The sequence below is a fragment of the Colletotrichum phormii genome (genome assembly GCF_030913505.1).
Source record: "Colletotrichum phormii strain CBS 102054 chromosome Unknown BDP81scaffold_8, whole genome shotgun sequence".
NCBI classification, from domain to species: Eukaryota; Fungi; Ascomycota; class Sordariomycetes; order Glomerellales; family Glomerellaceae; genus Colletotrichum; species Colletotrichum phormii.
Genome location: NW_026851450.1, coordinates 902840 through 919860, shown reverse-complemented (window position 1 = coordinate 919860; position 17021 = coordinate 902840). Strand labels below are relative to the sequence as shown.

The window sequence follows — 17021 nt, the reverse complement described above, 5'->3', positions numbered from 1 at the left end:
AGACTAGATGAGCTGCTCTTTCTTTCGTCACTATTACCATCTATGCTTGTGACTTCAAAGCTAATAGAATTGCACATTGCTAAATCATTCTTAAAAACTTATTTACATGCTCTTCTACCACTAACACTTCAAGCAACCGCAATCTGCGCTGGCTGGGCTTCCTGAGCCTTCACCTTGTTAGCAGTAGCTTGCTCCAGACCCTGTTTGTACAGTTGTGCCCTTCCGTATGACTCTGCATACGAGGCAGAGACTGCTTGCTCAACGGTGACCGGTCCAAATTTGGCTGGCTGCGTCGCCGACTTGCAAGTGGGGATGCACTCGACCAGGTAGTCTGGGTTGCCAGAGACGAAGACGGGGATGGAGTAGCGCTCCTTGCCAGACTTGTTGATGACCCTGTGAATGTTGCTCTTGTACAACTCGTTGGTCCATCTCGCCATCAGATTACCCAAGTTCACAACAAAGGCACCCTCAGTTGGTGGGACCTAAGAGTGGCTGATTAGTATCATTGGAATATGAAACTGTCAAGAGTGGTGCTCTGTAGTGGGGGGTGGAGAATTTCCACTTACGTCGATCCATGTCCCGTTCTTCTTGTCCCATACCTGCAGGCCATCGACCTCATCCTGAAGAAGCATGGTAATGGCACCGAAATCGGTGTGGGCACCAATTCCACGAGTCAACTTCTCGTCCGCGTCCTTGGGTTGCGACGGGTAGTGGAGGAGTCTCATTGTCGCCACAGCTCCATCCATGAACTTGGAAAAGTAGCTCTCCTCCAGGTCCAATGATAGTGCAATAACCTGCATCAGATCTGAGGCAAGGTTGAGCGCCGAAGAGTAGTATTCCATCGAGGAATCCCTGAAGCTCTGCAGGTCACTACCCAGACCCTCGGGCCACTGGTTCGGTCCGCTGTTGAGCTTTTTGTTGATGAAGTAAGGGTGGTCCTCAGGGATCTCAGCTCCGATGTAGAAGCCTTCCTTGAGTTCTGGTTGAGTTCCCACCTCGAGGATCTGTGACCTCAGCATCTCATAACCGCGGTTCCAAGTCGTGTTCTCCTTTGCGACCTTTTGCTTTTCTTCAAGAGGCATGGCGAAGAACTTCTTGGTGCCACCCATGGCGGCCTTCTGCTGCACTAGAGGCACAGAGTGGCCCACGATCTGGAAGAAGCCATTATACAGGCAGCTGTCGCGTACTTGGTCCACGACCTTTTGCTTTTGAAGAGGGTCCTCGGAGTAGAATCCTGCGGGTGGATAACGCTGTTAGAACTTGGCTAGCCCTTTTCAGCTGTTCAGGCAGAGGACTATTATCAGACTCACCAGAGAAGTCAATGATTGGAATCTCGAGCGCTGCCATGGTGGCTTTATGAGAAAACGTCAGACGGAAGTTAATATCGTCGTTGTAAATGCCTTGATTTGATGATACAATATGGGCTGGCCTCGAGCCTGTGAATGCTAGTTTGGCGTGTCTAGAACAAAGCCTATTTGAGTCGCAACAGATCTTTGCTGATATAGTTGAATTTGGTTCATGAGGCGTTTGAAACCCTCCTTACTCAACTCATGTAAGCTTCAAGGCCAGCCACCCCTCCCTCCTCGCGTCTCGGCCCCTCGTGCTCGGCCAAGCTGGACTTCTGGAAAGTGGGGTGCGAATGATAGCATCTGGTGTGGTCGCACTGTCTCACGGCATCGCCCGAGACTAAGTTCAACAACTAGTGATTGATACTACTCACTGATAAGTGTTGGTCACACTCCTTGCCGCGGGTGGTGTTCCGTTCTCGGCCTCGATATTTCCCCCGCCGGCAAACCCACTTTCCCCTCATGCTACGGGTAGATAAGATCTGCTCCAAGATAACGCCTCCGAAGACCCAAATGAGTGCTCCTGCATATGCATACTTATGCGAAGAGTTCCTTTGCAGGATAGGAGGTAAGAGTAGCAGCATGTCGATCGCCACACGTCCCGGCCTCGTAATGCATTGCATGTAAAGATATTGGTGGTTCGATGAGAGCTGTACGACCAGGGGAAGTCTAGCCAATCGCAACCGTCATCTTCTACACAGCGGATGCTTCGAACCCCACTCTTGGTGTAAGTCTTTCTGGAGTCATGTGGCGAGTGAACATCAGATCAGGATCCAATATGGACCTGTGGCTACCGGGCTGGAGATTCTCTCCCAAATAATGTCCCGAGGGATAGAGGCCATGATATGGCTTTACGTGGTGCAGCGATAACATCTGAAAGACTGTTAGACCTACCCAAACATCGGTGCTCTCCCTGCCATACCCTGATCATCAGCGCTGCATCACAAGCAAGTTACGGTTCACCAAAGCAGCCACATGTGCAGGGGATAGAAGTGTGGTCTTAAAGAGGGAGATTGCAATTTGGTGTGAAGCAATAGAAAACAAGATACAGGAAACTCATCAGGCTAAACCAACGCTGAAAGTTCCATATGCCATCATACATCGTATTCCGTACAACCAGCGCTGTCCCGAAAATGCCAACAACATGATCCAATAGAGCCGACGGCTCACCAGGCTAGTTCCTCACGACCACCACAATTGGCTTTCTCTAGTTCTGAGCAGAAAGCTTCATCTTCGTTTAATTTCCCCGTGCCCATCTCCCCGAGTAGATTTGGCGTGGCTGGCCAGATTTCTCTGCCTCCTTGCGCCAGTTCCCTTCGCCGATGTTTCATCACCTCTTCTCGAACGGTGTTTTGGAAATGAATCGGGCCCTGGACAGATGTATCAGCATCACACTGTAGTTGCTAAGAGGCTGCAAGAATGCATTGGCTTACCCTTTCCTTCTCTGGGTGTAGTTCGCCGCTTATGAACACGCCAGCACTGAGGTTTTCCTGTGCCCCGATGCACAAATCTCGGTCTTCCTCTAGCACTTGCTTGTAGAATGCATTGATGGCAGCGAACTCGGCATCAGTGGAATTGTGAGATCGATACACTTCATTCTCGATTCGGGTTTTGGTCGCATTGATTGGAATCATTCGCTGGATGTAAAAGAAGTTCTGACTACAGGCTGTGTTAGTTTCTGCTTTTTTGCAACTGCCACAGGTAGACTCTTGCCATGGGATCCCTTACGTGATTGTGACCGAAGTTGAGGGATAGAAGAATGTGATCGAGCGCCGGAACTCGTCTTCTTCGTCTTGAGCCTTCTTGTTGATGATCTCGTGCTCCAAGCAACCCCCGCTCGGCTTCACTTGATATTTCGTCAAGTCCGATACTCCCGCAATCAAGGGGTGCGATGTTGGGCAATGGTAGCACTCATTGTAGTTCTCAATAACCGCCTTCCAATTGGCCTCCAGCTCCATGTCCCAGACGTGGTCATACTTGTAACCTCCCGCGAAGTCAAAGTTCTGCATCCTTGGCTTCTGGTACACGCCGCCAAACTCGTCTTCCCACTTGACGTCCGGTTCGCCTGCTTGGAGGTTAACCCAGATGAAGCCGGCAGGATCCACTCGAACATGGATCGGAAGGAGGCCATTCTGGCTCTTATCGAAGCCGGTTACCGTATCGAATCTCGGCGCTTTAGCAAGATTGCCTTTGAACCCATACGACCACCCGTGGTATTTGCAGCTCAGGATGCTCGCTTTGCCAGACTTCTTCTCGACGACAGGGTATGCGCGGTGTCGGCACACATTGTGGAAGCCGTTGATGTTGCCGTCGCGGTCTTGGACGAGGAAGAATGGGAAGTCAGCATAGACGAACGAGACGAATTCGCCTGCTTGCTTGAATCGTAGCGAATGTGTCACCAGGATCCACTTTCTCGAGATAATTGCCCTTCTCTCGAGCTGATGCAGTTCCGGGGACCTGTACCACGAAGCTGGAAGACTTCGTGAGGATTCTGACTTGGCGTCGCTAGTTGCCGAAGAGAGTCCAAGGAAGCGTAACATGTCGTTGGGTCAGAGATGCAACAAATTGTGGATACCGAGTATAAAAAACGCAAAGAAATGTTGCGCTGAAGTCTTTGATTGGGATCACAGTCTGAAAACTATGGGTACTGCATCTCTAAACCTGTTTACCCTCGCGCCTTCATGTCTGATGGCCTCTGCTACTTTAAGACCGCAATTCGGAGGTATGACTCTAGGCCAAGAATTAGTCTAATCCGCATTTATCAGAGGTGGGGAAGATGCTTTCCTGAATTGCTTGATAATGCTGTTGAGAATGGGGGTGGGGTTGGTGGCTATTAGGCTGAGGGGGGCCGGACACGAGCATCCTGGTGTTGATAAGAGGCCTAAAAATCCGATAGAGGCAAGTCGGAGCAGGTCGGACACCGGAAGTCATTTGCGAGGACCAACCGAACGCGCGGAGTACCGTCAATATAGCAGATAGAGATAGTCTCTTTTTACCTATTCCAGTCCAAAATGGTGAGTTGACACATATGGTAAGTAACGGAGAAATCATATTGGTCGCCGGCACGAGCTTGGAAAGAGGAGAAGCCGTGTCTAAGCGAAGATGGTGATTTGAAGTACGCAAGACAGGTGACCTCGACCATGGCCGGATTGGAGTTCTACGATCACCCCTAAGCTATGAATGCTACATCGTTACTAATACTAACAAAGACTTCTATTGCATCCAGCTGTAGAAACTATGATAAACGGGGGTGGCTACATGTAAGTACCGAAGTATGCACTTCTAAACGGTCCATCTAAGTCGTGAGAACAAGATTATAGATGTAAAATTCAGGTGACACAGGACTGTAGACTGATGATTTAGGAAAAACACTTTGTGCGTCGCACTTGGTTGAAGACTTATACAACATAAAGCCTTCCTTGAACCCGTGCAAAAATCACGGTAAGCTTCAGTGCTCATCTACTGTACAGAGATCTAGGATAAGGTGATGGTCGTAGAATCGAAAGAGCCACCGACTCCATGTTCACGAACAACTTCCCTCTCGCCTAATTTTTCTTGGCATCTACTGTTAGTGTAATAAGTGGGCTACCACCAATATCCTTAACAGCTGAAAACCCTTCACCTCTCCTCCGGCGCCCTCCCGCGATGGCCTCGCAGCCTCCGGCGGGCTCTGGACCGTTGCCGGCCTCCTCGGCCGGCCCTGATCGAGGCTCTAGACCCTCTTCAGAGCCGCCCCCATCCTCAAGGGCTAAACGCCGCCGCGAAACCGAGGCCCAGCCACTCCGGCCCAGCCTCGTAGGAAGCCAGCCCGACGCCCCAACAACAACCCCCTTAACGGCTAAGGGGCCCTCGACTATGACTGGGACAGCTACTAGAGCTGTCCTTACAGCTCTTAATGAAGAGGCTAAGCACTATGAAGCCCGAAAGGACGTCTTTATGGCTATTGCTCAGTCTGTGGACAACGTGATCTCTTGCTTTGAGGGGCCTAGGAAGCAGATTGCAAAAGAAGCTACAACCTATGTAATCCAAGCCTTGAAGAGGATTATGGGTAACGAGACTACGGCTCCGGCTCCGAGCCGGAAATGGACTGACGTAGTAGCCTCGGCTTCAACTACAGCCGTGGCCGTAGCCCCGACTCGTACCCGAATCCCCACCCGGCCCGAAGTCCAGACACAGAGTCTGACGGAGACCCGGGCCCAGGCTCTATCCCAACCGAAGGAGGACCTCCGGGTCTTTACCCGTATCCCAGAAGAGGGCCTAGCGGCTGCTAGGAAGCACGCCCCCTTCGCCCTACGCCGGACAGTCTGCCAGGCCCTTAGGCTCCAGCTGGCAGATATCCCACACATCTACCATATTGCAACTGGCTACTCACTGAGACCCCTGAATAAGCAGGTCCAGCAAGCCCTCCTTGCAAACAAACAGAAACTAGCAGAGTGTCTTGGAGCCTATAAGGTTGAGACCCCTACTAAGTGGTTTACCTACGTCGTCCCACGTTGCCCTGCTAAGATGTGGACTCTTGATGGCGACGCCCTTGACCCAGCTACTCTGGTAGAAGATGAGGTCCTTGCCCAAACAGGACGTAAGCCTACCCGGGCCCAGCAGTCCCGGCTAGGTGTAAACCCTATTATAAACGAAGTCTCCTGGGTCATCTCCTTCTCTGTGGAAGTACCACCCTTCAGACTGTTTAACCAAAGCAGCAGGTCTCAGCTTATCCAAAAGAAGAAGACCCTAATCAGACATGATCCTGGATGCCAGGGATATCATTCGAACCGATACTGTCACCGACAGCCACTCTGTAGCAACTGTAGCAGGCCCTCGGGATCCCACGAGACTGGGCCCTGCATAGCTAGACCGAAGTGCGCCAACTGCTCCGACCCCTTCCAAGCTAACCATAAGGACTGGCCAGCAAGGCCCCTAGTGGTTAATGGCTCCCCTACCCTCCCAGACCGGAAGGAACTCTCCCGGATCCGTAAGGCTGGTCAGAAGGCCTATGAGGCCCTCTATCAGAGCAGCCAGGCTGGCACCCAAGCCAGCAACACCCAGCAACCTAGCAACAGCCTAACGAGCCATCAGCCCGGCTCAAAGCGCCCACGCGCCCCTACCCCTACCCAGGACTCAATTGTTGTAGCGGACGTTAGTGATGCGGCTAGCTGTAGCAGCATGGATGAAGATGAGAATGGGGCTGAAGCAGAAGGGCTGCAAGCCCCTGACGACCCAGTCCTACCCCCCCTACCCAGCCAACCTACCCTAGCTACCTCAAGCAGCAGGGCTCAGCGGGTGACGCAGAAGCCTGATTACAACGTTATTAATGCCTACACCCACCTCGACCTCGACTCAGAGCAGTAGGCTCAGGCCAGCCTCCCCACGGGTACTACGAGTCGCCCAGTGTAACGTGGGGAAGAGAATCCCAGCTCATACAGCTCTCCTAGAGCTCTGCTGGGCGGATCAGATCGATATAGTACTGATCCAGGAGCCCTGGATAGGCTATAGAGATAAGATGCAAATCAACACACACCCAGGCTATAACTCCTATATCCCAGTTGACTTCTGGAACAACAGAGATACAAGACCTAGGATTATGACCTATATACGCAAGAGTCTAAGACTACAAATACAGCAACAAAGGCCTACCCAAACGAGAGATATCTTATGGGTTAAGGCTGGCAACTTCACTATTACCAACGTATATAGGCCGCCAGGTGAGCCGACAAACCACACGACTACTGCTCTCCTAGGATACTATCCGCCAGAAAGAGCCCTTATAGCAGGGGACTTTAACGCCCGCCACCCTACCTGGGAACCAGGCTCCCCTAGCCGGAATCGGGGGGACGATATTGCAGAGTGGGCTGAAGGCTACGATCTTTCGTTTATTGGGGAGGTTGGGGTCCCTACCCATACTCATAGGCATACCCTCGACCTAATATTCTCAAATATCCCCTTTGCTGAGGCTTATATTAGCCCACACCTGCACCCAGGGGCTGACCACCAAGCTATCACAACAACTATCCCTATAGGCAAGGCCCAGGAACAGAAACGCCAGACTGGCCACCTCTCAGTCCCAGAGTCAGCCCTACCCCGACTTATCGACCTAGTAAGAGCTGGATCCTCAGCCTTACCTACCCTAGGGGAAGTACCTAGTCCAGCAGAGCTGGACACTCTAGCTACCCAACTAGTCAGCCTCTTCTATACAGCTATTCAAGCTGTAGGTAAGAGACGGACAAATCAGGGTAGGGGAGCCCCCTGGTGGACAGAAGAGTGTACAGAAGCCCACCGAGCTGCTATCGAGGCTAGGCGCCAGCAGGCCCAGGAACCTGGGCTAGTTATACCTCCCCCCATCCTAGAGGAGCAAAAGATCTTCTTAACAACTGTTAGAAGGGCAAAACGCGCTTACTGGACTACTAAGATCGAAGGGGCTAAGACAGACCAAGACCTATATAAGATAGTAGGCTGGCGGAAGTCTAGCTTAGCTGTTAAAGGCCCGCCCCTTATAGTAGAAGGTCAGATATTCGACAACAGCTACGATAAAGCACAGGCCCTACGAAAGGCCTTACTAGAGAGATTCAAGGCTACAGACGACTTACCTGGGGATCCTTTTACTATCCCAGTAGTTGCACAGCGTCTAGTGCCCTGGCAGGATGTGGTTAGCATGGAAGAAGTACGCCATGCTACTCTGACAAAGACTACAACCCCTGGGATTGACGGGATTACTACAAAGTTACTACAACACACCTGGGAATCAGTAGCTAGGCCTATACAGCAGCTCTTCCAGGCCTGTATTCAAGTAGGCCACTTCCCTCGACCGTTCCGCAAAGCAGAAGTTGTCATGATCCAGAAGCCAGGGAAAACAGACTTCTCGAAGACTGGGTCTTGGCGTCCGATATCCCTTTTATCCTGCTTGGGTAAAGGCCTAGAGCGGCTAATAGCAAAAAGGATGACCTACCTTACTATCCTAGATGGGGTTGCTAGCCCGCAGCAGGTTGGAGCACTACCAGGCAGGGCTGCAGTCGACCTAACAGCCTGTCTGACCCACGAGATCGAGAGGGCTCTAGACTCAGGGCTCACTGCAACTCTTGTGACAATGGACGTTAAAGGGGCTTTTGACTCTGTCCTAAGAAACCGACTTGTTATCAGGCTACGACAACAGGGTTGGCCTAGTCATCTGATTAGGCTGATCTTCACCTTTACCTCTAGCCGAGCAGCCCGGGTCAGGCTAGAGGATACAACTACAGAGGATTTCCCTCTATCCTGTGGGCTACCACAAGGCTCTCCACTATCTCCTATTCTCTTTCTATTATATATAGCTGATATCCTAGTCGACTATCAGAAGCTACGGTTCGGCTATGCGGATGATACGCCAGGAGCCCGTAGGACCTATAGGGTCCCTCGATCGCTACTTCAAGGGGCTAATCACTGACTCTGAAGGCTTCCAGGCCTTCCTCTGCGTGACAGACTTCTTCCAGAAGATCTGCCCGCGGTACTAGGAGATAGGTCATAACCTATCCTCCAAACGACAAACTACCTCTATTAAGAAACCAGATGGTTATAACGGAACTAGGGCACCAGTGGGAACTAGGGATGGATAGAACACATAGTAGCTCACGAGCAAGATTTGGAGGACGTCAGGATACGGCGTGTACTATATAGTATATAGCTAGAGCCTGCGACCCTTCACGCCACATACCCTCCGGGAGGTCTGCCGCAAGGGCGGCTGCGCCCTTGCCGCCATGGCGTTAAATAGAACAACAACAACAATGGGCGGCCAGTTCGACGAGGGGGGTGGCAATCCCTTACGTGGAACTTTCTCTTAGAAGTAGTAGTTGTTAATAGCTTCTTTCTCCAGCTCTGGGGCGAGCCGGAATGGGCTCGGGCCAACTCTCAGTACGAATGGCGAAGGACCCTTTCCACCCAGCTAATTCAGCGCTTTGGGCCATTAGTTCATGGGAGGCAACGGGCCCGGCCCCAGAGGGCCACTGATACAAGAGAGAATTCCATTCCATGGCAACAACATACGAGGGTATCACGGAAGCCCTCTGCTTGCTTGTCTTGTAACAACAGACGAATTGCATTAGGCGAAGTCACACGGAACTTGCGAAGAGATAGGAGAAAGAAGACGAGGTCAGGATGCAAGCAGTGTGGGGTTGCGATTTGTAACTCTGATGATTGCTGGTACCTCTATCACACTCAAAATATATAGGCAACCGAAGTACCTTTCAAATAGGGCCATTGATTGGTCGAGAAAACTCTTGGCTGCCCCTGAGTGGTCAGGATCCCTTCTGTGAATGTATCTGTAGCCCAACAGCACTCGATGGGATAGATATGACCCTCATACGGATCTTCCACTGAGAGGAATCAGGCCACTTTCTACTATACATGTCTTCCACTTGCTTCCTTGCTTTGTGATAAATTTCGTTTGTATTACCAACACTCGGCGAGATCTGGACATCCAAGAAGTGGTATGTCCGCATAATTCCGAAAATCCGTGACTCCTCTGGCCCGAACCCTAGCGTCAGTGTTGGTATACACGTCAGCAGGGCAACCGTACGGTTGGAACGAAGTGTCAATAATGGTCTATTATTGCTGCGTCTGGAGGTGGAAGGAGGAGATTGTGGGCAGAGCCCATGATCTCCCAGAAGTGGTATATAAGTGAAAGGGCCGTTTGTAAGTGCCCATACCGCCTTCCGGATCCATCTTTTCTGCCGACTGCTCAGAGATCCAACACTTACCCACCCTTACGATTGACAGACATAGCTTCCCTGAAGCCATCCCCGACTACGATTACTGTTACCAGTTCCGCAGCCTCAACTTCTGCAAACTACCCCTACGACTAGCTGGCCGTAACAGCTGGCCGTAACACCTTAACTTTATAGTTAGGTCTTCTACTAAGATGTTACGGCCAGCTAGTCGTAGGGGTAGTTTGCAGAAGTTGAGGCTGCGGAACTGGTAACAGTAATCGTAGTCGGGGATAGCTTCAGGGAAGCTATGTCTGTCAATCGTAAGGGTAGGTAAGGCTTCGGTGATCAATCGTAGTTGTTGGTTCACGGGGTCGTATACGACAAATAGTGGTAGCAATTATCACTCGTCTGTTGGTGATCCTATTGCTTGTTCTTCTTGTTTTTCTATCTTACATTGTAGGCAGGAGTCGGTCGAAGTAGGTAGTGACGGCCTGGGTGGTTGCCCCACCTTTATCCGGCCGTGATGACTAAGCCAGTTGTCCCACTTCGCCCAGGGCAGGTGCCAGCCAGCCCATGGTACCTGCCTATTACTCCTTATCAGCCTTTGCTGTTCCAACAGAGGTGAAGGGTTTTCGGTTGTTAAGGATATTGGTGGTGGCCCACCTATTGCACTAACAGTAGATGCTAAGAAAACTTAGGCGAGGGGGAAGTTCCAATTCAACAAGGGACGACAATATACTTACCTGTCTTTGCGATCGCGAGAAGGCTGTCTTCAGTTTTGGGATTCCAAGACTCGTCAAGGAGCCGCCAATCGCGATCGACCATAGCACGCCCTCGATGCAGGGAAATCGTGATACAGCGATTCTTCTATCCAGTCAACTAGATCCCACGGTAGACATTTGTCGCCGTGGTTCGTCCGTAATAAATATGACCGGAGGCGTTCCAAGAGCTTTTGGAGGAAATCGCATCCGTTAATGGCGGACTTTACCACTTGTAGTAATGGCAAGGTGATCCGCGTATCACACGCCGGGTTGACTTTTAGCTCAAGTCGAGGGCACATATCACAAGAATGAAGCTGAAGCTGAGAAGAATCCATCGCAGAATGGTGGCTTAGGTTCAGCAAAACGGTCTTAAGGATGAGAATAATCGAGATTGCTAAGTCAGGTATAAGTGCTAGTTGGATGACTTAAGGTGGACGAAGAGAAGGGAAATCGCAGACTCCTTCGACGCGACAAGACGCGAGGTGAATTCTAGGCAACAGCCTGCTGGGCTGAGGTCGAATACCGGATCATAGAATCTCCGTGCCAGCTGTACAATGTCCGAGGCAATGACCTGCCTTTCTCGCTCGTCCAGTCGAGCGACACTTTGGTTTGCGACGACGTGAAGATGTATCTACTTGGCTAAGACTTAAGCAACCCCGCTAAGCTTTTGCGATATTCTGGAAAGAAAGAGTGCCTTTCCTTCCAAACCTCAACCTCATTAATGAGATCAGTGCTCTCGAGAGCCCGGTTTTGGAATCAGAGATGCTTGAGCCAATATGATGTCTTTCAAAAGGGGCTACAAGGTTTAGCCGTGGTGATTCGCCACAGCACTGTAAGGGCAGGACGAGCGGCTTCTTTTGGTCACACCCTAGACAGCCTTGACAGCTTAGGGCACGTTGATGTATCAGGCGACCGAGACATCAAAGCCAATTTGGGATACGAAATGCGGCTAAGGTACATCCTGGCCAATGGCCTCCGACGTGAACGGTCTTGGGAATGGAATGTGAGACGAGCTAGACCACGCGGGGACTGACTATCTATGCCGTATAAGGATTTAGGAAATATGGCCAGGTGGTTCGCAATATGAGAACTGAGCTGAAAGTATCGCGATCTACTGATACATTAGGACAGGGCAGATAAGCTGCTCACTTGTAGGACCACCATTTTGTGTTTGAATGCTTGGCTGTTTGGGTGCTTAGGGCTTATTGGAGCTGGTTGTAGGTGATTCACAATCAAAGGGGTGGAGAGCAGGGCCGGTGTTGTTTCCCCCACGACCAGAGCTGTCGATGGGCACATGGCGTAGAAAAATAAATCAGGCTAAACCGTGGGAAAGATGAATGTTGCAATGGGATATCGCTACGGCGAAATACTTTTCAGTTGCAAGATCATGATTCATGAATCACCGGATTTGTTGGTTGGATTGCATGTTGAGCGACTTTGGTCGTCATCTTGTCCATTCATGCATATCTACTTTATCTACCTTGCCTTTCAAAAAATGAAAAAAGGCAAAAACAACAGGAGCCGACCAAGGGTTGGATGCCGGAGTTCAGAAATAATTTGGAACATCACGGACTAGTCAAGACTTCACGACCTTCACCCCTCGGCCATCAGGCCCGGTGTTTGTTGTTAGGATGAGAAGGCACTAAACTTCCTATGTGGCCTACGCTGGATGTTTGCTGGTGGTAGGTGCCATCTGTGGGAGAAGCAACCCCAAGCCTCCCATTTTAATATTTGTAGCCATGCCTGGCGTAATTTTTGTTACCTGTCCTATAATGCCTCAAAACTCCCGAAGAAGTACGAATCCCCTATTGGTCCACACGCCTTACTGGTTGCCCAGAGTCTTTCCGAGCTCCTCGCCGCGATCCGCCGCAGCCTTGACGGCCTTGTCGACAATCTCTTGAAAGCCAGAGGCTTCAAAGCTCTGAAGGGCAGCATGGGTGGTGCCGTTGGGGCTGGTTACATTCTTGCGAAGCTGACTGGGCTCCTCAGGGGACTCGACGAGCATCTTGCCGGCACCGAGACAGGTCTGGGTGGCCAAGCGCTTCGCCTGCTCGGGGGAGAGGCCAAGACCGACGGCGCTGGAGATGAGATGTTCGACCATGGCGAAGAAGTACGCAGGGCCGGATCCTAAGAGCCCTAGTGTTAGATTTGCCTTTTCCCCTGGCGACTCATGCGAAGTGCCTTGGGATGACTCACCTGACAAGCCAGTGACGACGTCAATCAGCTCCTCCTTGTCAACCCACTCCGTCGCCTTGCTGACGCTCGCCATAAGCGCCTCAGTCAACTTCTTTTCGTCGTCCGTCACGTCGCTACCCGCAAACAGACCAGACGCGCCCTCGCCCACCAGGGCAGGGGTGTTGGGCATGACACGCACGACGTGGGGGGACCGACCGTCGTCGAGCGCCAGCCATTTCTGGAGGGCTTCGAGGGTGATGCCGGCAGCGATGGAGACGACGACGGGTGTCTTCTCCTGACCCGAGATGGCCTTGCCGAGCTCATTGCAGACGCCCTTTGCGACCTGGGGCTTGACGGCGAGGATCGCAATGTCGGCGCCGGCAAAGGCCTCTGCGTTGGAGGTGGTCGTTTTGACGCCGAGGGTGGCCATCTTCTCGCGGTTCACGTCCCACGGCTCCGAGACGGTGACGTTTTGCTTGTCGATGCCCTTTGCGACCAGGCCTCCGATGATCGCTGCGGCCATATTGCCGCCGCCTACGGATACCCCGCGTTAGCCCCGCCATCCTGGGAGATTTTCTTGGTGTTGTGCGAAACATACCGATGAAGGCGATCTTGCTGGATTCTAACGTAGGTGCCATCTTGTAGTTTTCTTCATTCATTTGAGTTGATTTACCTTCTTGATATCTTGCGATAGAAGGAGACGAGTGGTTGACATGTGCAGTGAAGTCGAGGAAGTCGATGAGTTTGACTCGGCCCGGAAACTGTGGCGCCGCTATCGGACCCACTGTTTCCCTGAAGCGTGGCGTCTAAAAGCCGAAGCACAAAATCAATTCCCGAGCGCCGCATTGTTCTCATCTCATGACGAACCCACTGCCTCAATACTTGTTTCAGTACTTTCTTCTATTCACATGAATCAAGTACTTGAAAAATGTGTTTCTTTAAAGTTGGTGAGTAATGAGCCTGAGGTTCTAGAGTGCTGAGAGTATAGACTCTTGCCAAAAGTGCTCCTGAGTCTCGATGTGCCTTTAAGAGCCCAAGGGTGGGATAACTAGTTTGAGCTTCATCATCGCAAACCATCGAATCATCTGACGATTCTAATAATATACTGAATACGCTGCTCGAAGAGATGTAGGTCGACAGGACAAGAAATGTTATCGCACGATCTCGAGTCTTCGAGTCGCTTAATTGTCGTTTAACTGTCAAGAGGGCGTGGGGTCGTTGTAAAAACCCCTCCTGAAAGGTGCAATGATGACCTGAAAGTTGAGCTAAAATTTAGAAGGGTTGAAAAATCTTGAGGAATGTCCATATATCGTTTGTGCGCAGTTCTGTGAACCACAGTGCTACATGTAGCCTGGCCTCAGGATTCATACAAGAAAGGCGTAAGAGCTGAATTAGGCCTGACGACTATTCGAGTCTCTTCGATTTCAATGAACTTAGGCTTGTGATTTTGGAAAGGAATTCCAGAAACTTTATGGAATTCTACTGGTTTATACTGATATTGACCGCAGTCATCGTGAAGGGTCTCTATATCTACTTCCAAACACGTCAAGATTACCCCAAGAACATGGTGATGGATTTATTCTCCTGTGTCTCCAAGTGCCAGTGCGGGTGTTTCTTGCAGTTCGAGGTTGTAACACAATAGTCGACAGAACTTGAGAATGTTCAAAAACCTAGTATCCAGGACGTTTCCAGGACCCCTTGTGCCGTTCTTGATCATTTACGCCTCCAGGAACAATCCACTCCCATTCCGGAGGGCCATCGCACGAGTCGCATTGTACCGGAATGTGCTTGCATTTTAACCATTCTGCGAACCATCTCTCAATTGCATCCTCTTTACCGGTGCAACAAGGGTCGCATTGCGTGCGCTTCTGAATCTTCATCGACGTCTCGACGTCCCGATTTGATGTGAATTTGTCGCTGGATTTGAACTTGTCTTCATCGTAACAGTTTATCGGAGCCTTTACGCTGCAGCAGGCGTCGATCTCGTGACAAAATTGCAGACCTAAGACGCTGCGGTCGACATGGGTAGGTGTGATGGTACATTTCGGACACTCTTTTCGAATGTTGTGTAGTGTCTGTTCAGAGATGTGTGAGAGATCGTGTCTGGATGATACTTGTGCGGTCTGGTGTTCCAAGGCTGCTGGGGCGGCTATCACGCCGCTAAAAACAGCGAAGAGTAAACCGGCCTTCATGATGGAAGTTTGAGAAGAGATGAGACTTTTGAGATCAGGGTAAATTAAAAATTGGCAAAGTAAGATGGATGAGTCTTAGGTCTTTATGTGCGTCTATCGGCCTCTTATATAATATTGTCCTGTCGAACCTTTGTAGACATGGCGGGAAAGGTTAAGGAAGCGGCTCACTTCAGGCATCTTATTTGCGGTCATGATAAACCTTAACCGCGTAAAGGCCATCAAACATCTGCTCTCGAAGTTTCCACCCAGGCTCACACCTTGTGCTTGCGACTACCTTGATGTTTGAGAGGGAATGAGGATAGACTTTGAGCATGGCAGCCAGCCCGTGTCCATACAGGTCAGTGGACCCACGGCTCAAACCGCCACACCTACTTTTCCCCTTATTGTATCTTCAATCTAGGAGGTACTCTGGTGATTTCAAATCAACCCATCCCAAGTTGGGTTCAGACTGCTTCCAGCCTAGATGGTCACGCACGAGCTTCGAATAGGTCTTGACATCCTCGATCGGGTAGCTGAGATACTGAATTTCCTGCAAATGTGTTAGCAAACATTCTTCCATCGTCAAGCCTGGTATTTTGGTGTCTGACGAACGCCGCTACACATGAACATAATGTGCACCGTTCGACTTCCCGTCTCTAGAGAATACTGTCCGGCGCCATGATACAGACTGCCCAGCATAACAGATGCCTCGCCTCTCTTCAGTTCCGCATTTTGAACACCACTTTGGCCATCGGGGCCGAAGTCAGGCTTTCCGTCACCCCACAGATGCGATCCAGGAACGATCCGGGTCGCACCGTTTGTTTCGAAAGTGTCGCATTCCGGAACGAAAAGGCCGAGCAGCATGTCGCGGCCCTTTGTGTGGTGACTGGCCTTTATGTGCCTCGCGTGATGGTTCTTATCGTCGCGATGGAGTTTCTGGGCTTTTGCTCCTGGCTGTGAGGACATAGTGATGGAAATGGAGAGCAGAGGGTCGGACTTGTGGATTGTGGGTTCATCTCCGTACCATATTTCGGTCTCAAGCCCAATGAAGTGATCGGCAATTTCCTATTCACATGTCACTCTTAGTAGTAGGTTCAGAAACTTGATAAAGAAGAGACATACGTTAAGGGCACCTGATATAACGAGTCCGAGAAACCTTTTCACGCAGTCTTGCTTCGACCGACGAGCCTTGTACAGGTTGCAGTCCCACCGTTCAATGCCCCAACAGTGCTCCCAGACTGCGCAAGCGACGCATTGAGATATGGCTGAACTTCCTCGTGTGCGGCATCAAGGGACGCATGGTCCGTGAAGTCTTTGATAACAACGCACCCATCCTCTTCTATTGCGCCGATGAAGGCCTGCAGCCCAGCTTCTCGACAGAGGTGTTGGACCATCTCAGAGGCACTTCTGGTTGTTATTTAAGAAGCTAAGCCTTTTGTGATTGTGTTATCTGTCAACTGGGGTGGCCTTCATGAAGCAACACAGAAAGTTCAAGACTATCGATGAGTCGAGTGACGTTCTTGATGGAGAATCGCATCGGTTGAAGTTGTCTTAGCCTTCAGTTTCCCCTCGACTTGGCAGGTAGATAGGATGATCCCGGAAAAGATAACGCGACAGGCGGCGGCCGGAAATGAGGAGATCCAAGTGAAGACTGGCAACATGTTTCGCGCCACACAAACTGCCTGGTACCCCGCCGGCGCGTCAGCTCGGCATCAAGTAACCGACAACTTCGATCCTCAGAAGTGAACTAGATGGCTAAGTTGACTAGGTAGCTCCAGGCTAAACTGTCAAAATAGTCTCCGCTGCAACATCAAGTATTTCGAAGCTTCCGACATGGAACCAACCTTTGTGTAATAACTTCGGGACTTTGAGAAGCAATTTTAACGCAGACATCAG

General features: G+C 50.8%; 5 protein-coding genes across 5 annotated transcripts; all 5 read right to left on the bottom strand.

The window, feature by feature from the left end:
• Window positions 1-7: 7 nt before the first annotated feature.
• BDP81DRAFT_425760 (2OG-Fe(II) oxygenase superfamily protein) lies at window positions 8-1745 on the bottom strand. The gene is made up of 3 exons (XM_060590246.1): window positions 1311-1745; window positions 567-1234; window positions 8-482 (listed from the first exon to the last, which is right to left on the bottom strand). Exons 1-3 carry the CDS (start codon window positions 1345-1347, stop codon window positions 129-131), a joined length of 1059 nt encoding a protein of 352 aa, XP_060446328.1. The 5' UTR covers window positions 1348-1745; the 3' UTR covers window positions 8-128.
• Window positions 1746-2512: 767 nt separating this feature from the next.
• On the bottom strand, window positions 2513-3886 carry BDP81DRAFT_317925 (Rieske domain-containing protein; the record flags this gene model as incomplete). Its single annotated transcript, XM_060584308.1, has 3 exons — window positions 2513-2716; window positions 2780-3005; window positions 3075-3886. 3 exons carry the CDS (start codon window positions 3884-3886, stop codon window positions 2513-2515), a joined length of 1242 nt encoding a protein of 413 aa, XP_060446327.1.
• An 8715-nt stretch (window positions 3887-12601) lies between these two features.
• On the bottom strand, window positions 12602-13592 carry BDP81DRAFT_460364 (pyrroline-5-carboxylate reductase; the record flags this gene model as incomplete). Its single annotated transcript, XM_060593647.1, has 3 exons — window positions 12602-12906; window positions 12976-13488; window positions 13553-13592. The coding sequence occupies 3 exons, from the start codon at window positions 13590-13592 to the stop codon at window positions 12602-12604; spliced, it is 858 nt and encodes a 285-aa protein (XP_060446326.1).
• An 844-nt stretch (window positions 13593-14436) lies between these two features.
• BDP81DRAFT_517337 (uncharacterized protein) lies at window positions 14437-15146 on the bottom strand (the record flags this gene model as incomplete). The annotated part of the gene is made up of 1 exon (XM_060595904.1): window positions 14437-15146. One exon carries the CDS (start codon window positions 15144-15146, stop codon window positions 14625-14627), a length of 522 nt encoding a protein of 173 aa, XP_060446325.1. The 3' UTR covers window positions 14437-14624.
• A 245-nt stretch (window positions 15147-15391) lies between these two features.
• Window positions 15392-16654, bottom strand: BDP81DRAFT_517335 (uncharacterized protein). Its single transcript, XM_060595903.1, has 3 exons — window positions 16310-16654; window positions 15738-16190; window positions 15392-15675 (listed from the first exon to the last, which is right to left on the bottom strand). The coding sequence occupies exons 1-3, from the start codon at window positions 16517-16519 to the stop codon at window positions 15538-15540; spliced, it is 801 nt and encodes a 266-aa protein (XP_060446324.1). The 5' UTR covers window positions 16520-16654; the 3' UTR covers window positions 15392-15537.
• Window positions 16655-17021: the final 367 nt, after the last annotated feature.

Excerpts from the sequence above, each read along its gene's own strand:
- BDP81DRAFT_425760 (XM_060590246.1), bottom strand. The coding sequence starts at position 1,347 with ATGGCAGCGCTCGAGATTCCAATCATTGACTTCTCTG. Across the intron at positions 1,235-1,310 it reads TCCAATCATTGACTTCTCTG|GATTCTACTCCGAGGACCCT; the intron begins GTGAGTCTGATA and ends ATCCACCCGCAG. Across the intron at positions 483-566 it reads AGAACGGGACATGGATCGAC|GTCCCACCAACTGAGGGTGC; the intron begins GTAAGTGGAAAT and ends AGCCACTCTTAG.
- BDP81DRAFT_517335 (XM_060595903.1), bottom strand. The coding sequence starts at position 16,519 with ATGGTCCAACACCTCTGTCGAGAAGCTGGGCTGCAGGCCTTCATCGGC. Across the intron at positions 16,191-16,309 it reads CTGCAACCTGTACAAGGCTC|GAAATTGCCGATCACTTCAT; the intron begins GTCGGTCGAAGC and ends ACATGTGAATAG. Across the intron at positions 15,676-15,737 it reads TTATGTTCATGTGTAGCGGC|GAAATTCAGTATCTCAGCTA; the intron begins GTTCGTCAGACA and ends ACACATTTGCAG.